We start from the raw sequence: 23380 nt of genomic DNA, 5'->3' as shown, positions 1-23380 counted from the left end.
CTGTTCGAGATCTCAGAGACAGATTCTGGGTGCCCTTTACACTGCCGTAAATTCCATCGATTTAAATGGATTTATTCCAGATTTCCATGGGGATAACTGTGGTTAGACTCTGTGCCTGAAATCTGAAATGACCTTAATTTGGTTGCAGTGGGAAGTGATTTTTCTCTAATGGCTTCATGAGAAGTTTTGTTCAATAACCCAAGGAGAGTGGAAAGAAAACCACAGCTTGATGCAATTTTTACTTCGAGATGATCATACATACCTGGATTGTGTGAAAAATGCAAAACTGATACTTTTAGGGATGAATTAAGCCTAATCAGGGCACAGAGCCACCAAAATCTCAGGACCACTACAGATAGACCCTACCTCCCACAGGGCCTCCCTCCTGGGTGGGACCCTTCCTTTCCCATTGCCACCTCCACTTCACCCCCCATCACATTGATAGCACTGGAAGTCAAGGTCCCCTGTTTGTCTGCAGGGCAGGTACAGCATGAGAAACCTTCTCCATACAGTTCCATCAATGGGGTGAAGTGGCCTTTGCTCAGACTCTCTCCAGCAGCCTCTTTGGTTGGTGGTTTTTCCAAAGTGTGGAACTGTCCGCAGAACAGAAATCCCCTATCTTATTCCACAGCTACCACGTGGCACTGAGTACATTTTGATGTTCACTGTGTCTACATATGGTTTCATCAAATGCGAATAAGTGAAATTCACTCCTTCCAGCACAGAAGCCAAACACAGTAAATGGGCCTGGTGCAGTGGATCAAATAGAGCTAGATGGGGGACATGCAGTTTATCCACAATTTTCAGGCAGGCTGCAGGGTTAGAACACTCCTTGGACATCAGTCCAGTTGAAAGGTTGGAGAAGCAGCAACTGCCTGTCACTCCTCTCCTGGAGGGGGTTCCCCAACACTGGTTCTACATAACGACAGATAATGTTTATCTATACTCACTGTCGTACCTGAGCACCTCACAATCTTTAATAGATTTGTCCTCAACATCCTGTGGGGCAGGGCACTGCCAATATCCCTGCTATACAGATGCAGAACTGAGGCACAGAGAGGCTAAGGGATTTCGCCAAGGTCACACAGGAAGTCTGTAGCAATGCATGAAACTGCCCCTGACTGCCTCCTGCCACTCCATCCAACACCCCCTTCTTCCTGACTGCCCTCCTGGGACCCCTGCCCCTATTCCCCCCCCCAACTGCCCCAATCCCTATCCACACCCCCACCCTGACCACCACCCTGAACTCCCCTGCCCTCTATCCAACCCCCCCTGCTCCCTGCCCCCTTACCGCGCTGCCTGGAGCACCGGTGGCTGGTGGCGCTACAGCTAGGCCATGCCGCTGCCGCACCCACGCAGCACAGAGACCGGGTCAGGCAGAGATCTGCAGCTGCACTGCCCCAGCTCACAGCCCTGCGGCACAGTGAGCAAGCTGAGGCTGTGGGGGAGGGGCCGGGAGCGAGCCTCTCGGGCCAGGAACTCAGGGGCCGGGCAGGACAGTCCCATGGGCCGAAAGTGAACTGCAGGCCATAGTTTGCCCACCCCTGTCACAGACCACGATCAAGTCACCACGTAACCATCTCTTGGACAGACTAAATAGTGTATGCTTCTTTAGTCTCTCAATAGATGGCAGGTTTTCTAGACCTCAAATCACTCTTAAAACTCTTTTCTGAACCTGTCCTTGAGGTGTTGCCATCAAAACTGGATGCAGTATCACCACTGCCATGTACAGAGGTAACACCACCTACCCATCCCTACCTCATGTTCCTCTGCTTATACAGCCAAGGATCAAGTTTGCCCTCTTCGCCAAGGCATCCTCCTCATGCTGAGTTGGTATTTGCCATTCCCCCCAAGCCCTTCTTTTCAAAGTCACTATTCAGGATTTGTCTCCCTCCTTCCAAACTAAAATCTCAGCCTGTCTTGACATTTCTGCATTCATGTCGAGCTGGCACTTGACACTTAACCTGGTCAAAACTGAGCTCCTGATCTATCTCCCCAAGCCCTTCTCCCCACCACACCTTTCTTGATCCTGGTGGAAAGCAGCTTCCTCCTCGATGCTCATTTGTATAGATTCCACTTCTTTTTTGACTCTCTCCTCGTTTCTGAGTCACATATCAAAATCTTGGCACTTTTCCCTGCACATCTCGGAGACCCAAAACTCCCACTCATGGCTGGATTGTTTGACACCCTAGCTACTGCAGTCTCCTGCTCTCTGGCCTCAATGCCTGGTTCATCAACACCCTCAAGTTCCATGCTGCTGCTAATATCTCCCCGGCCAGACACTTTGCCACTCTGTTCTAAGTCTCTCCCCTGACAAATCCTCTGCCACTGCATTCATCAAAAACATCTTGTCCTCACCTCTAAAGTCCTCTACAAGCTAGCCCCACCCTTTCTATCCAACCGATTATCTCATTGCACGGTCCACTCCCACCTTTAGTCCACCATGACAGCCTAGATCATCTGCTTGTCCACTTCCCCCCCCAAAGACCTTTAAGCCTTCTCCCATGATGCCTCTTTTTGAGTGGGAAAAGCTCTCAAAAATCATAAAGCCACCTCCTAATCCTCCTCCAAGACCCTGCTCAAAACTTCACTCTGTTGCAGCCTATACAGAGAGAGGGAAGTGCTGGTTGCTCAGAGACCATGTCAGATTCTACCCATTTTACTGTACGGAGCAGGACTGTTCAGCTGGCCAAAACAAGTATAATGTAGGGAATGTCTATAATGCAAGTGAAGGTGTGACTCCTAGCATGCTGGATCCCAGAGCTCTGACCCCTGAATGGCCCCTATTCACATTTATGTAATAATAATAATAATAGTAGTATCGGGTAAATATATTTATCTTGTCCAGTAGAATGCATCAGTTCTGAGGATGATTTCATTTTACTGAGATCATTATTTAAAATGCTGCAGCTTTAATATAGGCCAACCATCTCACATTGGCTTAAAATGCACTAGATGGTATCCTTAGGATGAAAATCTCTCTTGAGCTGGCCTTTTTCAGACATACAATGGACATGGCAGTGACTGTCATTATGATGGCAAGGTTTAATGATCCCAATTATCTTTTTTTATGATTTTAGCTTCTTTTCCTATTTTCATCTGGTGAAATAAACCTTCTCCTACTGACTTCAGGACATTCTCGGCTGTTTTTTTAATCATCAACACATAAAGACGGAACAGACTGACCAAGCAATGGCCCTGGATGATTGCCTATAGTTTAATGATAATAAGAAAGAGCAGGAGTCACACTGTTGGCCGTAGGGAAGCAAGGGGAGGAACAAAGCTTTGCAACAATACATGGGAGCTGCAGGTTCCCTACTGGGTACAGTTTGCTACAGCCTACCTTGTCAAGAGGGGCTCCCCAAAGGAAGTCGCTGTATATGTCTTGAAGCAATGGTTCTTGTCTCTTTAAAAAACAAGGCAAGGATGTTGCAAGATACTCTGTTTCCAGCCTTTTTAGAGGATGGCAAATAGTTCCTTTCACAAAATCCTATTGCTCATCACTCCCTTTGCTTACCACAAGTCCATTTTTAATACATATCTTTGATGCTAACTTTTTTTACTTCTCCTATAATAATATTTCAAATTAAATCTCTTTTCCCGGCTGAAAAGAGGGTGCATCTTCTGATCAGATATTTGCTACCCTCCACAAGACTATTTTTGAATAATTTAGACAATGGCAGGCACAGCTTTTCCAACTCATTTACATGAAATTGCTATTTAGCCATCTGGATTTTTGGCTGGGAATAATTATGCACAATGTGGGGGAGTAGAAGCCCAAATCAGAGGGGGAAAGGTAAGATTTAATCCAAACAGGCAAATTCACATTTCTTTTTAAGAAGAATTGTTCAAAAACTCAGTTGCACAGCTGGGATGCTGCTATTTGAGGAACTGGCACTTCTGCTACTCTTAGTTAAAAATAAAATAAAAAAATATACACAGAAGAAGAAAAAATCAGACTGAGCAATTAGAAGATAAGGATCAATAGTGGTGAAAAAAATACTACAGTAAGGAATGTCTGAGATATTTGCACATTTTACACTGCACATCTTTCCATTTATGAGAGCTGCATGTTTCAGGAACGACAGAAAAATAGTGGAAATTTAAAACGATATCAAAAATACTATGCCTGCATAAAGAACAGGAGTACTTGTGGCACCTTAGGGACTAACAAATTTATTTCAGCATAAGCTTTCATGGGCTACTGCTCACTTCTTCAGATGCATAGCCACCACATGCAGCTGGCGTCAGCTGATTCAGTAAAACTATTCTGCCACTGAAGCATTTCTAATAAAACTCAGTAGTACAAATATTTCGTAAGTTAGGACCTGATTCTGAATAAAGGTATGCAAGGTATCTGCATCCTTCCACATGCTCTCTTCAGTCGCGTTAGACATCAGATTGCCAGCAAACCTGCTCAAATACCAGCAAGATAAAGGTATAGAGGGAAGAAACAAATGACAGAACATTATTCTTTTAAACCAATCATCGCTATGCACAAGACTTCTCCATTATTTCTGAAAACAAGACTGAAAACTAGCTTGCTAGGTTACAAACTCAGAAGAAGCTGAGCAGTCAAAGTTGTGCACTCAAGCCATGAGCAGGGAAACTCTCAGCCCCTCCCAAGCCATGCAGATGAAAAGCTCCAATTGGTGCTCACTTTCTTTATGTGGCTCAAAGGGATAAAGCTTTAAGTAAGTCCACAGATCTCTGTAGAATATCCCTCCTGTTCCCGAGACAGAAGCAAAGGTAAGCCATTGTCAGGCAAGGGATAGAGTGCATGCCTAGTAGCTGAATACAGAAAACCTGTGTGTTAACCTTTAACCATTGATAGTTGTAGTGGCCTCCTCAGTTTCCCCTAAGAGAGCCCTCTCTATTATTGATGTCACTAACCTCGGCACATGCTCACAAGAGGACAGCAAAACTCTATCACCGCTTCATAATACATTCTGTAGGAATGCTGAGTCTGTCTCCCTGCCCTTCTCCTGTAATTCTGGAAAGCTTACACCTAAAAGAAATGTCACCAGCATGAGGATCTACCTTCTGATTTCAAGACTCTCCAGTAGGATACATGCTCCGTTCCATCTGTCCACCCAACTCATCCTGGTCATCTGCCAGCAGCTGCTGTGTAATGCAGTGTATTAACACTTCCATCATCCTTCCCTATCCCACCTTAACTGTAACCCTAACTTATATAAATGTCTTCATTTCACACCACCACCAAACTCTGCATAGTATAAACTAAAGGTCAACACACTCCACAAAAATCTAAATCTCAGCTGCATGTACAGCGCCCCTTATATACGTCATCTGCACAGTAGGTCAGAAACACACTTTTCCTGCACCCCATGAAATTCTTTTCACTTTTGTCATTAATCTTATAAATACCAGGCTCTTTTCCAGCAATTGTTGTGTTGACATTCCCCTCATGAATCAGTGGGATGCATGAGTTCTCTCTTCCTTGCATGGCCAAGGTTGATCAATTGCAGTCATTTTATGAAAAGACTTTGCAGTTCCATGAAAATGATGAAAAACCACGTAGCAAACACACTCTCTCTCAACTGGCAACTTATCATTGCAAACTATATCTCAGACCCTTGGCCAAACATTTCTAATATTGGGACAATCGCAAATGTCCCAGGGAGTTCTCACCCTCCCAGAAACCACCACTCTCCTGCTGAGAACACACTTGAATTTGTGTGCTGGAGTCTGGTCCATTCTCTGCATGATTTTTAACAGCTGCAGTGTCGTGGTAAGGATTCTTTAGTTCTCTACATCTGATGTTTGCTTACATCAAAGCCCACATTTAACTCACATTCCAATCTCTCACTGAGTGACTCAGAAGCACAAGTAGAATAAGGTTGTTCAACCACCAATGCATAATATTTTGAGTATGAAAGTTTAATATTGATACAGCTATAAGAGGTGGCTTGCATGCTCTACGGATACTAAAACAGAGCATTTGAAATGACGTGAAATCTAGTTTGCTGGGTGCTTCCTGAGTTACAGTCATTTTGGGAGACGCAAAGGCAGCCCTGCAGGGATATCCTTTAGGGGAAAACAATTGCTGAGATTTTCCATTCCTCCCAGCAAATATGTTTACTCTCAGCTTTTATTTTAGCATTGTTTTAGATGCAAGATTGATGGGTTCACCTAATTTTATTTTAAATTTATTCTGCTCTGTCCTCACCATAAGCCATCCAATTTTGAACGTGTCTGAATTAAAATGACATGATATTGTATACTGCATTCAAAACAACAGGATGAAGATTTATAAACTGAACTCTTCCCTGCCCCCTCCCCGTACAGTTCATTCTTCTAGGCTGTCCATATTTCTGTATTATTTGACAGATATTCAATAGTTCTATTTTCTGGAAGACTGAACACAATATGGAGAGTGGGAAATAAGCAACTATCACCCAAAAACAACCTTTATCGCTTTGCTGGAGAAACAAAGATTAGAGAAAACTTAGTAAAATATTTGATAGGGAAAGCTGAAAGAGTCATCTAAGACGTAATTTGAGGCCAGTGCAGATCAACAGAAAACATTCCTGTTTCTTAGGCCAGGTCTACACTACAAAGTGTTACTAGCATAGTTACATTGGTCGTGGGTGGGAAGAAAGCCTCATTTTGCCATTATAGTTTATATTATCTGGGGAGGTGGATTATGTATGCCAACAAAAGATCTCCTTATATCAGTATAAGACATGGCTCCACTTGGGAGCTCCTCCAGCAGAGCTATGCCAACACAGGGGAATCAGCAAAGTCTTTCCAGTGTAGACTAACCATTTCTGGCTGCACTGAAGACCCTGGACATGCTTGGGTGAATAGTCCACATCGTTCCCATAGGGAGCTATGCGTGCGACTATTGACAAAATTCCTGGCCCATCACTGACAATTCACCCAGTAAAACTACAGTATGATAGCATGAAATGGGGAGAGGAGGAGCAAAGTGCTGCCAAAGGTTAACAGTCTCACACAGAATGCAAAACTAAATCAAAAGACCTAAACACACAATTTAATTCTTCAACTGCTGCATCACATTCCATGTTAAAAGAAAAAAAGCTAATACAGGGCAGAGACATGCACCAGTTATGCCTTATTGAATATTCGAGCCTTCCTTAGCACTGTTACCACCACCACTGCGTTTGGATTCTGATCAGTGTTCAATTGCTAAAAAGGAGATGCATCTGGATAACATCCCTTCTGTCGCTGAGTGTTTCCCAGCTTGATTGGCAGGACGACGTATGGGGGAACACAGAATGATACTAAAAATAATTCTGCATCTCTCCATGCTTTCAGGGAATAAAGGGTAAAATTAATTTCTTTGTTCGGCCTCCTGCTGGCCATGTTTGGTCAGGGAGAACACAAAGAGAGAGGGATGAAAATCAGCTTTGCTAAAATATTGCTAACTGAACACATAGTTCACACCTTGTGACATTCATTGGCTTTTTCACCCTGCAACTTATATTGCAGATACAGGGCAGATACAGGACTTCAACTCTTCCTCACAAGGAAATGAGGCATTGTTTGAAATAAATTCAACTCTGTGGCCAAATTCTCCCTCAGCTATGATTCCACCACTGACACTAATGGAAAGCAAGAGAATGCTTGTTTTAAATACAGGATCTGTCCCATTACCTCCTGTTGGTGTCAGTTATTTGCTTGACTCTGTGGACTATTATTAAATTACCGTGGATCTTTCCTAAAGCACTTGACGCTGCTTTTTTGTGATTTAGGCCCCTAGTGTCCAATGATGAACAATGTCCAGCTTGGGTTTATGGAATGGCAACATGATTCTGGGATGCATTAACAGGTGTGTTGTGAGCAAGACACGAGAAGTCATTCTTCCACTCTACTCTGCGCTGGTTAGGCCTCAACTGGAGTAGTGTGTCCAGTTCTGGGCACCGCATTTCAAGAAAGATGTGGAGAAATTGGAGAGGGTCCAGAGAAGAGCAACAAGAATGATTAAAGGTCTTGAGAACATGACCTATGAAGGAAGGCTGAAAGAATTGGGTTTGTTTAGTTTGGAAAAGAGAAGACAGAGGGGACATGATAACAGTTTTCAGGTATCTAAAAGGGTGTCATCATGAGGAGGGAGAAAACTTGTTCAACTTAGCCTCTAAGGATAGAGTCGCAGCCTGCCTGTCTCGTGTTTTGAACCTGGAAATGGTTTTTCCTTTTAAAACCTATTTCAGCATATTTATTGTTGCAAATCTAAGAGCCCATTCTGCACTTCAATTACCCTTTAATAAGCATAAAGAAGCTTAGCAGAAACGTCTCTCTTTTCCATCCCTCTCATTTTTAATTGTGACCCTTCTTGCTAGTAATTTCGGAGCATATACCTATTACACCTCTACCCCACTAAAACGCGACCCGATGTAATACGTAGCAGCAGGGCTCCGTCAGTGCTTTAAAGGGCCCGGAGCTCTGGCTGCTGCGGGGAGCCAAAGGCCCTTTAAATCACTGCTGGAGCCCTGCTGTCCCTACCTCGGGGCTGTGGCAGTGGGGCTCCACCAGCGATTTAAAGGGCCTGGGGCGCCCTGCAGCGGCTGGAGCCCTGCCACCCCTAACCTGATTTGACGGGGTTTCAGCTATAATGAGGTAGGGGTTTTTGGCTCCCCACAACCACGTTATAGCGGGGTAGAGGTGTATTGCCTATTCTGGGCCTCAGTTATAACCTCCTCAAATCTCCTCTTTAGGTAGTGAATTTAAAGCTAAGTTTTCCTAACCTGGCACACTTAATGCCCCTGAAGAATCTTTATTCTTTCTCCAGCCCTTGTCAGTAATTCTCGACTTCTTCAGCAGCCGTCCTGCACAGCAACATCAGGTGTGGTCCTATCATCCCTGTCACTCCGGATTGTGGCCTATTTCCACATCTCTACATTCCACTGAGCTGATACATGTGACCAGAGGCATTCAAACACTTCCAAAGCAGTTCTCTCATCTCATCATTCAAGTATTAAAACTTTTCCCCTCCTCAAGGTCTTTGATCCTCTGCATACGGTAGTTTCAGCAGGCAAATTCCCTATGCTGGACTGGGCACTTGCAGAATGATCATTATTTCTTTCCCCTGAAAGCTATTACCTAGTGTCAGGAATTCATAGCACAGCTTCTCTTTCCTGAAATGGAAGAACCGTGTTCATAAATATCTATTTGAAATGGTGCTTCTGATTTGATTAAAAATAAATCTGGTGATGAAATAGGGAAATCCTACCAATAGATTGGAAAAAAAGCATTCCAAGTCCCTGACTAGAGTGATTAAAAGAGACTGAAAACATCAAGGCATTTATGTTTTACAGTGCATGCCTTCATTTGTTTTCATGTCCCCTTTTCAGCTTGAAAACGGGATGATGAAGAGCGAATACGGGAATATTCAGAAAAAAATAAAATTGAAGAGCCATCTTGATGGTCATTTAAACTTTGAACTGTGGATAGTATAGAAAGCCTGTACTGTTACGAGAGCATCACTCCAGCAATAAATAAATTAATATTTAAACAACAACAACAATTGCCTTGAGAATTAATGTTAAAAAAAATCACCCTGAATTTGGATCTTAAAGTCTCTGCTACCATCAACATTGTTGGTGCTGTGCAGGTCGAGTTTTACTTGTGAAGCTGAAGCTGAAGCAAATGATTTTCAATTTAATTTGAATATGCTGCTTGAAATGCACCAGGACAGCAGTTATTGGTGCGCTCCCTGTCCCCCAGTGATAACTTCTACGGGTTAGCTGAACTGCTCTATTGCTGTTATACTTCAGAGCCTTTTTAAGTCAATCTCTTCTAAAATTACTGCAGTGCGAGCTCAGAGCTCTTTTCATTAGGCGGGTAGAAAACATGCAATACAACTCCATTAGTCGCATTCTCCTCATAGGCTAGCAATAGGTTACATATAGGGGATAGGTACCATGGTGACAGTGCAGTGGGAAAACCTGAATGGAACAGGGGGGGAAAAGCAAGGTAGATAAGATGTGAACAATTACCACTGAGCACTCTTATTAAGCAAAAAAATAATAATAAAAAACTCAAAGCTCCGCATTTTGTCTGGGGAGACCTAGTGAACTTCTGCTGCAATTTAGGAATGGAATCCACCTTCTAACTAGTGCCATGGCATAGGGGACACTGAGCATTCAAGCCATTCCCCAGATAAGCAGAGAGCATGAACCAAGGCTCCCCTTCATATCCACATACCATATGGATGTTGACCCTCCTGCCACAGTGGAATACAGAGATGTGGAAATAGACCACAAACCGGAAGAGAGAATTCCAGCACCATGCACAAGGCTCCACTGGGAGAACAGTGACGTTTGGCTACGCCGTGGGGATGCATCCACTCTCTCTCTAAAGGAGGTAGCCTGGGAAAGATGCAGCATAGAAGCTCTGTTGCTTTCCTCTTTCCAATAAAGATCCCTGTTTGGTGCAAGAAGCAAGCAACTTTTTCTGGAAGTCTTTTACTGGAACATATGTGCCGTTACCGTTTTTTCCCTTAATGTCTCAGATTTATTTCATGTGCTCTAATTCAGTTTCTAAAACAAATCCAAACCCCAAAAGATTTGAGTCCACAGCAGAACCCAAGCCCAGCTTTCCACTCAACAAAACCCACACATCCCCAGTGGGTAAAGAAAGGAGTTAAAAAACCCTCTGACGAAATGAAAGGATCTCAAACGAATTTAATTGATGATGGCTCAGCCATGACCATCTGCTCAGCAGCATCTGGCTACTCTTCACAGGAGTTATTGACCAACCATCACTGAAGAACTTCATATTATGCTCCATCAGATTTATTTTGGTTAACGGTAGAGCTAATTTGCTTCAAATATAATTAGAGAAGCTGAGATTACGCTCTGTGCATTCTGGTGCAGAACATAATAGATTATCCAGCAGCCAGTGACTGCATGTATACATACATGCTTTATATGTCATACACAGCAGAAGGAGAGAGCCCTTAAATTACTGAAGTGTGGGCCTGCTCTGAAAAGTGTCTATGTACAAATGGCACCTTCTGACCCTACAGCTCTGCTCCAGGTGTGTACTCAGTTATCTCTGCTGAGAAAGGCAAGGGATTACTGCCATCTACACCTCTCTGCTCTCACAAACTAGCCTAGGTAAGATTCTGTGAGCTGAGTCCATCATCCAGCCAGTCACATGTGCAAATCCGCTGAAAACAAGGGGGCTACACAGGTGTCACTAAGGGTAGGTCTACACAGCAGCTAGGAGATGTAAACCCCAGCTCAGGCAGACGTGCACTGGCTCTGCTTGAACTAGTGTGTGACAATAGGGGCATGGCTGCGGCTAGACTGCTCCAGAGCTAGCACCTCTACCACTACCCAGACGGGGAATTACACGTCCCAGCTGCAGTGTCCACATAGCCTCAGGGTCCAATCTGACCTGCTGTACTGGTGGGAGTTGTTTCATTAGCTATAAGTAAAATGGGAGATCTATAATCCACAAAGCTTTATTAAACCCATGGAGGCTCTGCTGTTTATCTCCCACCACTGGTCCCTACCTCACAAATCTAGGTCCCTCCTTAAACTTGACCCGCTTTCTCTAGGTCTATTCATGATATTCTAATGCTGTGAAGGCAGGAAAGAACCAAGGCTTGACTCTCAGAGCCCAGACTGCATCTGCGTAACTGCCAGCGGGAACCCCTTTCTCCCTTTTTCTTAGAAGTCTTGGGAAGCTGAACATATTTGATAGAGAAAGAATTGACACACATTTTACACAGTCACTTATCAGAGAGCAATCACACTTTAAGGGCCACACTGCTATCGGACAGAGGACCACTTTGCATGCACAAATGACCTTCAAGGCACCCAAATGATTGATCAACACTGGTAATTGCTCTACTTCCGCGTGCACATTTTTACATACAAACCTTGGGCCTCCTTTTCCAAAACTGGGCAGCTACAATGGAAAAGCTAACCAGAGTGATAAAATAAAGCCTGTAAACCTGGACTCTCTGCTATCCACCTTTCAGACACCTCTCAGGTGTGCGTCTGCATTACTAATAAACACCTAACCACCAAAGAACCCTAATCCCCCATTTTCCCCAGATAACTTTACCAAAAAAAAAAAAAGATGATCATAAAAGGCAATTTCATGCCATTCACCCAATATTTTCCTTTTTCAATTTAATATCCAAAACTGCTTTCGAAGCTACCCCGGTGCTGACAAGCATGCTGAGCCTCAGCCATTGAAAGCAACAAGAGTAATTACAACCCTGAGGAAGGCTTCAGGCTGCCATTCCCGTTTCCATGGAAATAAACACTGAATCACTGCAAACAGAGTATGGTGCTGAAAGGATTGGAACTAGTGATTATTCTAAAAGCACATCAGCCAAGGTGTGTGGGATCTTTTTTTTTTTTTTACACAATAGACACAGCAATAGTAAGGACTGGTGTGACTAAGTGACAGAGACAGAGAGAGAGAGAATCAAGCTCATGGTTGTGAAGGTGCTAGCTGGACAGCTGTGCAGACTGAAGTCCTCCGTTTATCCTGTTCTCTGCCTGTGACGCACAGCAGTTTATTCTCCTGAGCATAGGTGCCAACTCTGTGGGTGCTCCAGGGCTGGAGCACTCATGGAAAAAAATTAGTGGGTACTTAGCACCCACTAGCAGCCATCTCCCCCCACCCCCTTCCTCTCCAGAAACTCCCATCCACTGGTGGCCCAGCGATCAACTCCTCACTCTCCCTACCAACGTCTCCCACCCGCCATGACCAGCTGTTTCGCGACATTCAGGAGGCACAGGTGGTGGGGGATGGAGAGGAATGGGAACAGGATGCACTTGGAGAAAGGGGCAGAACTGACCAGGAAGAGGCAGGGTGGGGCAGGGGTAGGAAGAGGTGGCGCGGGGGGGGGGTTGGGGAAGGAGGTGGGGCCAGGGGCAGATTTGGGTGTTGAGCAACCTCAGGGCCAGAGGAAGCCGGTGTCTGTGCTCCTGAGGGTTGCAATACTTCAGTCTAATTCTGGTTGTTGGCTTGGTAAGTGAGTGCTGGGTTAGTAGCCTGTGATCCCTAAACAACCATAATCCTCCATTTTCCTGGATAACTTTACAAAAAAAGATGGGTCAGTCTGGATGATCAGGTGGTTCCTTCTGACCTGAAACTCTATTCACAGATCAAGTTTTCCTGTCTGGCCTCCTGAATATTCTGGATGGAACATATCTAGGGTTTTTCACAGTCAGTTCAAAACTTGGCCTCCCCGAGGAGAGTGGGCCAATAGGTCTGTCTCTGTCAGTGCCAAGGATGGTGCTGGTTTTTGTGAGTTGAACATTTTTCCACTGGGTACTGGACTGAGACAAATCTCGTTTCAGAGGGGTCACTAAACAGGCCATTAATGTTCCAAATGATTACACCTGCAGAGTTACAAAATTTGTAATGTGTAAACTTAAAAATCATTCCTTTTATGTAAAAAAAAGTAAGCATTTTTGATAGGTCAATTTTAGAGAGTTCAAAAAATGTTAATTCTTTCTTCTTCAATGCAATAAAGCTCTAGCTGAACTGCTGTGGTGCATCATGGGAGATGTAGTCCAGCCAAGCTGCCTGGTTCAGAGGAAACAAGGGGCACAAAACAACCAAACTACAACTCCCCCATGCCATACGGTTGCTCAGGGGGACAAAAATTAATGCTGAATCAAGCCAAAATAAAATATTTTAATTGGAAGAGGCTACTTAAGTATTTGTTTTGACATTTCGGAGTTGAAATTTTTTGGGACTTTCTGTTCCATGACTTTTATTTTTATATTATATTATATTATATATAGGCTTTTTATCCTGATTCGGGATGAAAACAAATGTCAGAAATACCTGAATTTGCCATGGGATGAAAAGCCATGGGATTTTAGGCCAGCTCTAGTCATCAGGACTCGAGCTCAAGACCTACAGATCTAAAAAAGACAGGCTCCTAGCACTTGAGCTAAAGGAATAACTCCATTAGCTGATAGCAGTAGTAAGCTTTTATAGAGCCACTAGATAGATAGGGATGCATCTCATTGTCTTTGTGATATATATACTGTATACACATACTTATATTCTACAGAGTTATTTTACCTAACACTGAGGTTGACAGGATAGAATGTGAAAGAACACTACCCAGGGCATGTTCTAGTATGTAATACGCAGCAAGTAAGGGATATAGGCTCTACTCTTTGTTTTAAATTTCATGTCTACTGGAATTATAACACTGGTATTTTAGAGAAATGTATATGCCATGCTTGGGGCCTGCAAAGAAAAATATTTGATAAGCTTTTTAATCATACATTTAGAAAATTAATTCATGAAACCAATTTCAGCCACAGTCAGTAACGGGTGATAACCATACCAATGTATTGCTTTTTCTATAGAAGGAAAAATGGAAGAATGCAGGTGATTACAGGTAACTGGAGTCTAGATTCAGGATAAAAAGTTTAATCTAAGAGAAGTAATTTGCAATAACCTGTCAATTCTAAGTCCACTTCACATTCATTGATTTTCTTGGACCTTCAATACATAAACGAGGTAGATAAATATATCCCCATTTTACAGATGGGGATATTGAAGCAGAGGTTAACATAACCTGATGTTCAGAAACGCCAGGGACACAATTATAACGGAAGTCAATGCGAACTGAGAGATATCAGTGCCTCTGAAAAAAAATCAGATTGTCAGGGCCACATTTTCAAAACAGCTCAGCCTCCAACTGGAGCAACACAATGGCGGTTAAACTCTGTTGAAAATCTGGCCCTAACTAACTTCTCCAAGGTTACAGAGGAATTTTAAGGTAGAACCAAGAATTCAGCCCAAGTCTCCTGGCTCCGAGTTCTGGGCCTGACACAGAAGACCATCCCTTCCTCTCAAACACTACAGGTATCAACAATATCTGTCTCACATGTGTACACACACACAAAAAGAATTCTTCAGTAGAAGCCCAGGTGCTTTATTCTTAGACGGTCACAAGTGGTGTAAACCATCTCTGCAGGAAAGTATGTGAATATGCAAAACTATTAGACTCTGTGCGCTATTTGAAAATTTTGTGTTAGAAAGTTGTTAGACAAATCTATCATCATCTCACTGTAATGTAATTTCATCTCTTTGTTTCCTCAAAACCTTTCCAACCACATCAATCTCATTTGTTTTGGTTATATGTGCAGACTCCACGGCATCGCTTCCATTACATTATGAATACTCCTATAATACTGCTTAGGGATATAGTATTAAAAATAAAAAGTCTCTTTAGAAATAATCCCTCCTTTACATAAAAATAGCTTCCAGAAGTGAATACAAAATACACTCTCCATGACGTAATTAATAGCAGGTCACAGTAAGGCAGCAGGGTAATCCACGGTGAAAACACACTTTTAGAGGCATATGTAAGCTGCTGAAGTTCCTACCTTGCTCCGAACAGAATCTACACTTGCTAGGTCAAATCCGGACCCTACTGAAGTCAGTGGGAATGTTGACACTGACTTCACTGGGGCCAGGATTCCACCCACCCTGTTTGGTCCAGTCTTATCCCCTGGCTGGGATTTGCCTCTCTCATTAAACAGCAACTAAAGCACAAACCCGCATCTACATTTCCTCCCAAAGCTTGGCTGTGTCTACATTTTCTCTGCAGAGGCTTCCTTCCCCCAAGTCCTAGTTCCTTCTGAGTAGGGTGACCAGTAGTGTGAAAAATCTGGACAGAGGATGGAGGGGGGGTAATAGGAGACCATATTAAAAAAGCTCCAAATATTGGGATTGTCCCTATAAAATCAGGACATCTGGACACCCTACTTCTGAGTAAAGAGCCACGTCCACTTCCCTTATATCCAGGTGGAGCGAAAAAGAGACACATTCAGCATGAATTAATCAGCGTCTCCTCCCAGAGTTCCGACATGGAATGGATCAACTCTGCCACACTGCCTCCGTGTAGCTGAAAGTGCCCATTGGAGTTAACCTGTTTTAGGCCCAAATATTTAGGCCTCATTCACAGGATCCTCCCTCCAAGGACTCTCGGCACTGTAGCAGGGTAGCGGTGGTGGTGGGAGGGAGTGAGAGTTGGCGTTTTGGGGGCATGACTAGTAGGTTCATACACAGCGGGACTCCACAAGGGCAAACTGGGTTGGAGAGGAACAACACACTGCATCTGCTACAGCCCCCTTCGTGCCCTGCAATAATCAGCCACAGCCTAGCCGGTGCAGACGTGAAGCGAGTGACAGGGTTATCTCAGAGCAAAGACATTGGCTCCAGCTTTCAGGCTAAGTTAGAAAGATCAGTTGGGTTTCCTCAACAAGCGTGTAGACAGGGCCCCAGCCAATGTTTGCTTCAGAGAAAAATAACTAGGCATATCTTTTTAAATAACTCTTCACCGCCAACATGTTCTTGGGTTGCTGTAACATTAAGCTTCTTATGTACATGTGAAGCACAAAGGAAAAACAACATACAATATTGTTAACTAAAAGGCACTCACTAGGGATAGTGCCTGAGATTTACCTTCCTTTTGTGTCAGGATTAAATAGGCTAAGCCTTCCGCTCTGACTGAGAGGCCAGTTTCTGACAGAGCACCCTTTAAATAGGATGGTCTGAAAATTTTATTTAAAAATTGTTCTAAAAAATGGTTTATTCTGAAGATTTTCCTGCTCTCCCACTGATGCTTATAAGGGTCTTTCTACAAAGGGAAAAATGATAAGGCCCCCTGGATGTGGAGGGCATGTGGACATAGGGCCAGATCTGATTGCAGGACTGGGACTTACATGATTATAGAGGGGAGACACTGAAACTGACTATAAAACGGGCTTTCAAATGCACAAAGGAAACACATCCAGGAGAAAAAGTGTGCTTACTTCAGTGCTACACTTCAGTTACAGTACCATTAGATCTGGGAACATCAGCAGGTACATTATGATTGCCAGACTGGACCAGACCCACGTCTATTTAATTCAGTATCCTATTTCTGACGGTGGCCAGCACCAAATGCTGCAGAAGAAGGAACAAGAAATCTTGCAGAGTTGGAATAATATGCTCCCCACATTAGATCTTTTCCCAATGCCTAGTAGTCAGAGATTGTCTTAAAACCTGAAGCATGAGGTTTAATATACATTCCAAAATTTATTAGCACTAAATTATAACAATTCTATGGATTATTTCACTATCCAGAGATGTCCTATCCTTTCATGAATCTCGTGAAGTTTTTGGCCTCAATAGCACCTTGGAGGAATGAATTCCACAATCCAATTACACATTGTGTGGAAAGAAGTATTTCCTTTTATGAGTTTTGAATTTGCCACCTTTTAGTGTTACCAAATGTCCCTCCTGTTCCTGTGCTAGGAGTCAGGCATGAGGTTTTCAGAGAGGAATGCAATTTTCAAGGTGAGAATGTCCTTTAAGACTCCAGTGTTTGCATTGTATGGCCAAGTGGATTTATTCCCGCCTCAGGATTTTTTTCTACAGTACGTACGTTGCAGTCTATACATTTAGATGCAACGGGACTCACAAAGGGATGTACTCTGAGGGATGTAATGTCAGCTCACTTAACTACCATTCATATCACTGCAAGCTCTGTGCATGAATCAAAGGGAGAATATACTTCTAAGTGCTCAAAAACCTGAACATTTCCATTGAAAACCATGTCATTTCGCTTAAGCAAAAAAAGGATCAATACTACAGACAGAAGCAAGAATTCACATAGCGCATTTCTTAGATTAGCATTAGTAGCTATCACTTGACGTACTTTACCAGCAAAAGAAAGCCTGAAATGGATTTCCAAACCCACCTGAAATGGGGTCAGGGAAAGCAGCATGATCTTGCACAGGGGTGGGCAAACTACAGCAAACAAGCAGGATCCAGCCCCTCAGGGCTTTGGAGCTAGCCCACGGGATTGCTACCCCCGTGGCAGCGCAGGCTGCGCACCGCTCCGGGAAGTGGCCAGTACCACGTCCCTGTGGCCTCTGCGGGAGAGGGGACAGAGGGCTCCGCGTGCTGCCTTTGCCTGTGGGTATCTCCCCCGCAGCTCCCATTGGCCGGGAACGGGGAGCCGCAGCCAATGGGAGCTTCGAGGGAGGTACCCACAGGCAAGGGCTGCGCGTGGAGCCCTCTGCCCCCTCTCTCACAGGGGCCACAGGGACGTGGTGTCGTCCGCTTCCTGGAGTGGTGCAGGCCCAGGGCCGGGGCCGGCAGGCAGGGAGCCTACCCTGGCCCCGGTGTGCGCCGCTGCCACCCTGGAGTCGCTCGCTCCAGATTAGCCGCGCCAGGCCAAACCCACACCCCGAACCCTTCCTGCACCCCACCCCCAACTGCCCACCCTGAGCCCCCTGCCGCACTCCGTCCTGCACCCCAACCCCCCGCCCCGAGCCCCTCCTGCACTCCACACCCCTCCCTGCACCCCGTCCCACACTGTGCACCCCCTCCTACACCCCAACCCTCTTCCCTGAGCCCCCTCGTACACTCCACATCCCTCCTCTGCCCCAACCCCTTGTCCTGAGCCCCTTCCTGAACACCACACCCCTCCCACACTCCAACTCCCTACCCCAGCCCTACATTCATGGCCCTGCATGCAATTTCCCCACCCCAATGTGGCCCCGGCCCAAAAAGTTTGCCCACCTCTGATCTAGCAGCTAATGTTGGACTAGAAACTCAGAGGACTGGGCTCTATCCCTGGACCTGCTTTTGTGTTTGCTGACCTTAGGAAATCATTTAACCACCATGGGACTCAGCTTCTTCCTCCCTAACATGGAGGCAGTTATACTTAACCACCCTTCTAGAGCACATCAAGATGGTCAGATGAAAGGTTTGAGCAAAGTGCAAAATATGATAATTATTACACACCTCTAGCTAGGAAAGAAAAGACAGCAGTAAAACAGGGCCAATTTGTCAACATGGAAATTATTTCCTTGGCTCCGTCCTGGATACATCTGGGGCAATATCTGTTTTTGTAATGAGGCTCTTGGCACCGATTTCCTGATGCATTAGTACTCTGTTCCAAGAGCGTTGGACACACTGGCACCAACTTGTTAATGCTCAGATCTAATTCTACAGGCTGAACTCCAGAATGCATTTTGTCAGGGTGGATACTAAAAGATCTTAAGGAGTAGTCTCTAAGTCTGCAGTATACAGTTCACAGGGATGCCACTATATCAGCCACAAAAAATCATCTAAAACAATATCATAAGCAGATCTGATCAGCTTTTCTAAGCATGAAGGATTGAATCATTCACTGCATTAGTTGTCTGCAGTGTTGCTGTCGTCAAGCTGGTCCCAAGATATTAGACACAGAAGGTCGGGGAGGTAGAAGAAAAGCTCGGCGTAAGCTCAAAAACTTCTCTCTCTTTCACCCACAGAAGTTAGTCTCGCCCACCTTGTCTCTCTAACTGCATTAGTGGCAGTATACTGAGAGTTCTGAAAAGAATAATGAAATTCAGAAAGCCAATCAGGGGAATAAATAGTTTTCTAGTACCAGTAACCTGTGCATCAGATAAGTTCAAGTCAAAATAGTTTCTGAGTACATTGTGCGTTACTTAAACCACATGCGAAAACTACATTGTCATCTCTATTTTCAACAGTAAGATGTAGCTTTATTTAGCTTGATCAGTTACAGAGCAAAGCCTGCAACTATGGTGGCATCACAGCTTTCTGCCACAGTTTTTCAGAGAGAGTCAGATTCTGCTGTGGCATTTTAGAGCAGAAGCTGTCCAGCATCCACTATAGACACATGCATGATTAATGATGCACACATGCACAATGCGAGCCTTTAGTGTTCTCATGTGAAGGTTACGATTTTTTGAGCACATCCAGAGAAATGCCAGTCAAATGCGGCAGGCATACACATTTTAAAGATTTTTACTTACTGCACATTCATATATCAACAATTACAATATTTGTATACTGTTTTATTCATAGGAAACAGCCAAAAGATAAGTCAAACAGGTTATTTAGAGAAAGATTAAAGTTATACTTCTAGTTAACTTGGATGAGAGGAGAGTCTAACCATGCTAATCTAACTCATTAGTGTGTATCAGTTTCAATCACAGTCAGAGTTTGGTACATCTTTGCTAGGAAATAAATGCTCAGACAGACTATGGGTCCTATCACGGTGAAAATAATCATTTTCTGCCATTTTCTGGAGCATTTCCTGCTCCTTGAGACAACCTCAAGACTAATCAGAAAACCACACATCATTTGTGCCATTTTTTAAACTGCTGAGGCAGACACCGACACGTCCTACAGTCTGGCTACAGCAGCATAGTGCAGTTTGTGGTCAGAAGCACTTCAGCACACAAACGAAATCTGCCAAGTCTTACTGGGTTACAGATTTGCGGCCCTGTGGCCATGGGACTGCAGAGTACACCCTGAACCAGGATATGCTTTGGGTTGCCCTGCCCCTGCCCATTGATACTTAAGTCCTTCTTCGGTAGAGTCTCTGCCAAGAAGCCATGTTGTTACCAGAGCTGTAATGCCAATTAGATCCTTTTTCATTTTCACACATTTCTCTCTCTCTTTTTTTTAAATGATTGAGATGAAAAGGAGGGGGGCAGTGAAAGGAGAGAATTAATTTAGTCAGGAGGGGAAAACATGGCACAGCAAATACCCCGTCTTGAAAATGGAAATGCCAAGAATTGCAGTTGAGGGCGGGGGAATGGATGACAGAACTGGCTCCAGGGATCATCTGAACTAGGAGAACAGGAAATGGTGCAAAATTCATCCTTACGGGGCACAAATTACCAAAACAAGGGGAGAAAGTGATAAAATCATTTTGTTCTCCATACAGTGGGGAGGCCAAGATCTCAGTCTTCCTTGGAAATAGCTTGGAGGGTATTTTTAGTGAATGTCCTATTGGTTACTGTTGCAGAGTCTGCATTCAGAGGATCCCTAAATATTCCATCTAAGAGTAAGTCTCCGCTGCCAAGAAGACAGGGGAAACAGGAGATGAGTAATATGCGTTAGCTGTCCAGCTGTACAATCCCAGCAGAGATGAGGCACCTGTAGTGTTTATCCCGAGGTAGCTAGGGGAGGACAGCACTGTACTTTGCCCGTCGCTGACCTCACCTAGGTACCTCGTGATAAACTCTACAGGTGCCTTGTCTCCACTAGGATTTTACAGGAGGACAAGGAACCTGTGTTAGTTATCCTGCAGTAAAAACTCACCTCTTTTAGCAGTGAAGACAAAGCCGTGGTTAATCAAACCAGACAAGGAGATGTAATTACAAGTTGGATGGAGCACAGCAAAGCTGCAAACAATGGTTAGTGAACCTCAAACGGTTCATAGATTCCAAAGCCAGAAGGGAGCACTGTGATCATGTAGTCTGGCCTCCGGCAGAACACAGACAGAGCCCTGCCTCAAAATCATTCCTAGAGCAAATTCTCACACAGAGGAACAAAGAGCTGCCTGAGCTCAAATTTAAAGCCTACAAGCATGATCTCCTTCCAGTTCCATTTGTTTCTCCTCTTATCTCACCTCTCTCCATACCCCACCATGCATTCCTGCCCCCTCTTCACCACCCACTGTCCCTTTACACACAGGCAGAGGGACTGAGAAAGGGGGAAGAATGGAGTGGAAGCCCAGAGACCCTTACCTGCCCAGCCAGTGGTACCACAAGCAGCAAGGATTAGGTAGTAAATCCTGCCTCCCTTAACTCCTGGAGTGGTCCCACTGGGGTCAGGCATGAGTGAGAGTAGTAGGATTTGTTTATTGCTTAGCCTTATTAGTTTCTGTCATAAACAGATAGCTAAGGGTTAATGTCTCTTTCACCTGAAAAAAAAAAAGTAACCTGAAGCACCTGACCAGAGGACCAATCAGGAAACAGGATTTTTTTCAACTCTGGGTGGAGGGAAGTTTGTGTCTGAGTTCTTTGTCTTCTGCCTGAATCTCTCTCAGCTTTGAGAAGTGATTTCTATTTCCTGCTTTCTAATCTTCTGTTTCCAAGTTGTGAGTACAGAGAACATAAAAACAATAAGGGTTATTGTTTTCCTTTTGTATTTAGATGTCTATAGTTGCTGGAGTGCTTTGAATTGTATTCTTTTTGAATAAGGCTGTTTATTCAATATTCTTTTAAGCAATTGACCCTGTATTTGTCACCTTAATACAGAGAGACCAGTTTTATATATTTTTCTTTCTTTTTTATATAAAGCTTTCTTTTAAAACCTGTTGGAGTTTTTTCTTTAGTGAGGAACTCCAGGGAATTGAGTCTGCAGCTCACCAGGGAATTGGTGGGAGGAAGAAGTTAGGGGAGACCTGTGTGTGTTAGATGTACTAGCCTTACTTTGCATTCCCTCTGGGTGAAGAGGGAAGTGCTTTTGTTTCCAGGACTGGAATTAGAGAGGGTGGATTCCCTCTGTTTAGATTCACAGAGCTTGTGTCTGTGTATCTCTCCAGGAACACCTGGGGGGGGGAAGGGAAAAGGTTTATTTCCCTTTGTTGTGAGACTCAAGGGATTTGGGTCTTGGGGTCCCCAGGGAAGGTTTTTGTGGGGACCAGAGTGCCCCAAAACACACTAATTTTTTGGGTGGTGGCAGCAGTACCAGGTCCAAGCTGGTAACTAAGCTTGGAGATTTTTATGCTAACCCCCATATTTTGGATGCTAAGGTCCAAATTTGGGACTAGGTTATTGACAGCTTCACAACAGTGCACAGGTCACAGACAATCCAGCACAATCTCAATAAGCAAGTTTGTGTAAAATGTTCACCCCTTGTGCATCTGAAATTCAAATACTAATATGATTTCCTATAGGATGCACTGATGTGTGCTTCTCCTCCATACTGGCAAGCTGGCAGCATAAAGGCAAAGATAATGACGGCAAAATGATGCATAAGGTACCATCAAAGACTAGATCCCCTGAGATGGGGAGGGACCCTTACCTGACACGCATTGTAAAGCAGCTGATGCTCAAATTTCTTGATTCCCAAGATATTCTGGAACATTTCGTACAGCTGTTCCTTGCTGAGGATCAGCTCTGAGGCAGCACTGGCAGTCATCCTGGCCTGCTGTTTGCGTGGATCCTCTTCACCGCGGTAAATAGTGTCGAATTTTGCCATCCAAGAGCTGAGAACCGTTTCCTTGCTGAGGCCGTCGATCTCAGGCAGGCTGCGCACCCTCTTCTCAATGTGCTTCTTGAAAACTTCTCGGGAGTCATTTGCAGAACAACCCCCGCTCTGCACCATCCGGGCCACGCGATCGCTTTTCAGAAACACCTGCACGGAGAGAGAGAGAGGCGGGGGGGGAAAAAGTGACTCCATTTTGTAGTCACCAATTACTGTAAAGCATCATTAAAACCCGGTTTGTCTATATGAAGCTCTGCAGGCCCCGAAGCGAACTTATTTATACACTACTTTCCAATTCCCCATGCAGCAGTCAAGCACTGCTAGACGAGAAAGGTCACGTTTGGACTTCGAGATGTAATGAAGCCAGACCACTAAGCAAAAGCATTTTGAT

The 23380-nt window shown here is 44.3% G+C and overlaps 1 protein-coding gene across 17 annotated transcripts in view; it reads right to left on the bottom strand.

Moving 5' to 3' along the window:
- Positions 1–23380, bottom strand: part of CADPS (calcium dependent secretion activator) — a 372967-nt gene that overhangs the window by 249739 nt on the left and 99848 nt on the right. For all 17 annotated transcript variants that reach the window (XM_030571245.1, XM_030571256.1, XM_030571246.1 and 14 more), the window contains exon 3: positions 22807–23139. In XM_030571245.1, coding sequence (XP_030427105.1) covers positions 22807–23139 — 333 coding nt within the window. The remainder of the gene's footprint in view (positions 1–22806; positions 23140–23380) is intronic.

Source organism: Gopherus evgoodei, chromosome 7, assembly GCF_007399415.2.
Source record: "Gopherus evgoodei ecotype Sinaloan lineage chromosome 7, rGopEvg1_v1.p, whole genome shotgun sequence".
Taxonomy (NCBI): Eukaryota; Metazoa; Chordata; order Testudines; family Testudinidae; genus Gopherus; species Gopherus evgoodei.
Note: the sequence above shows the minus strand (reverse complement) of the source record. Positions and strands in the feature narration are given on the sequence as shown.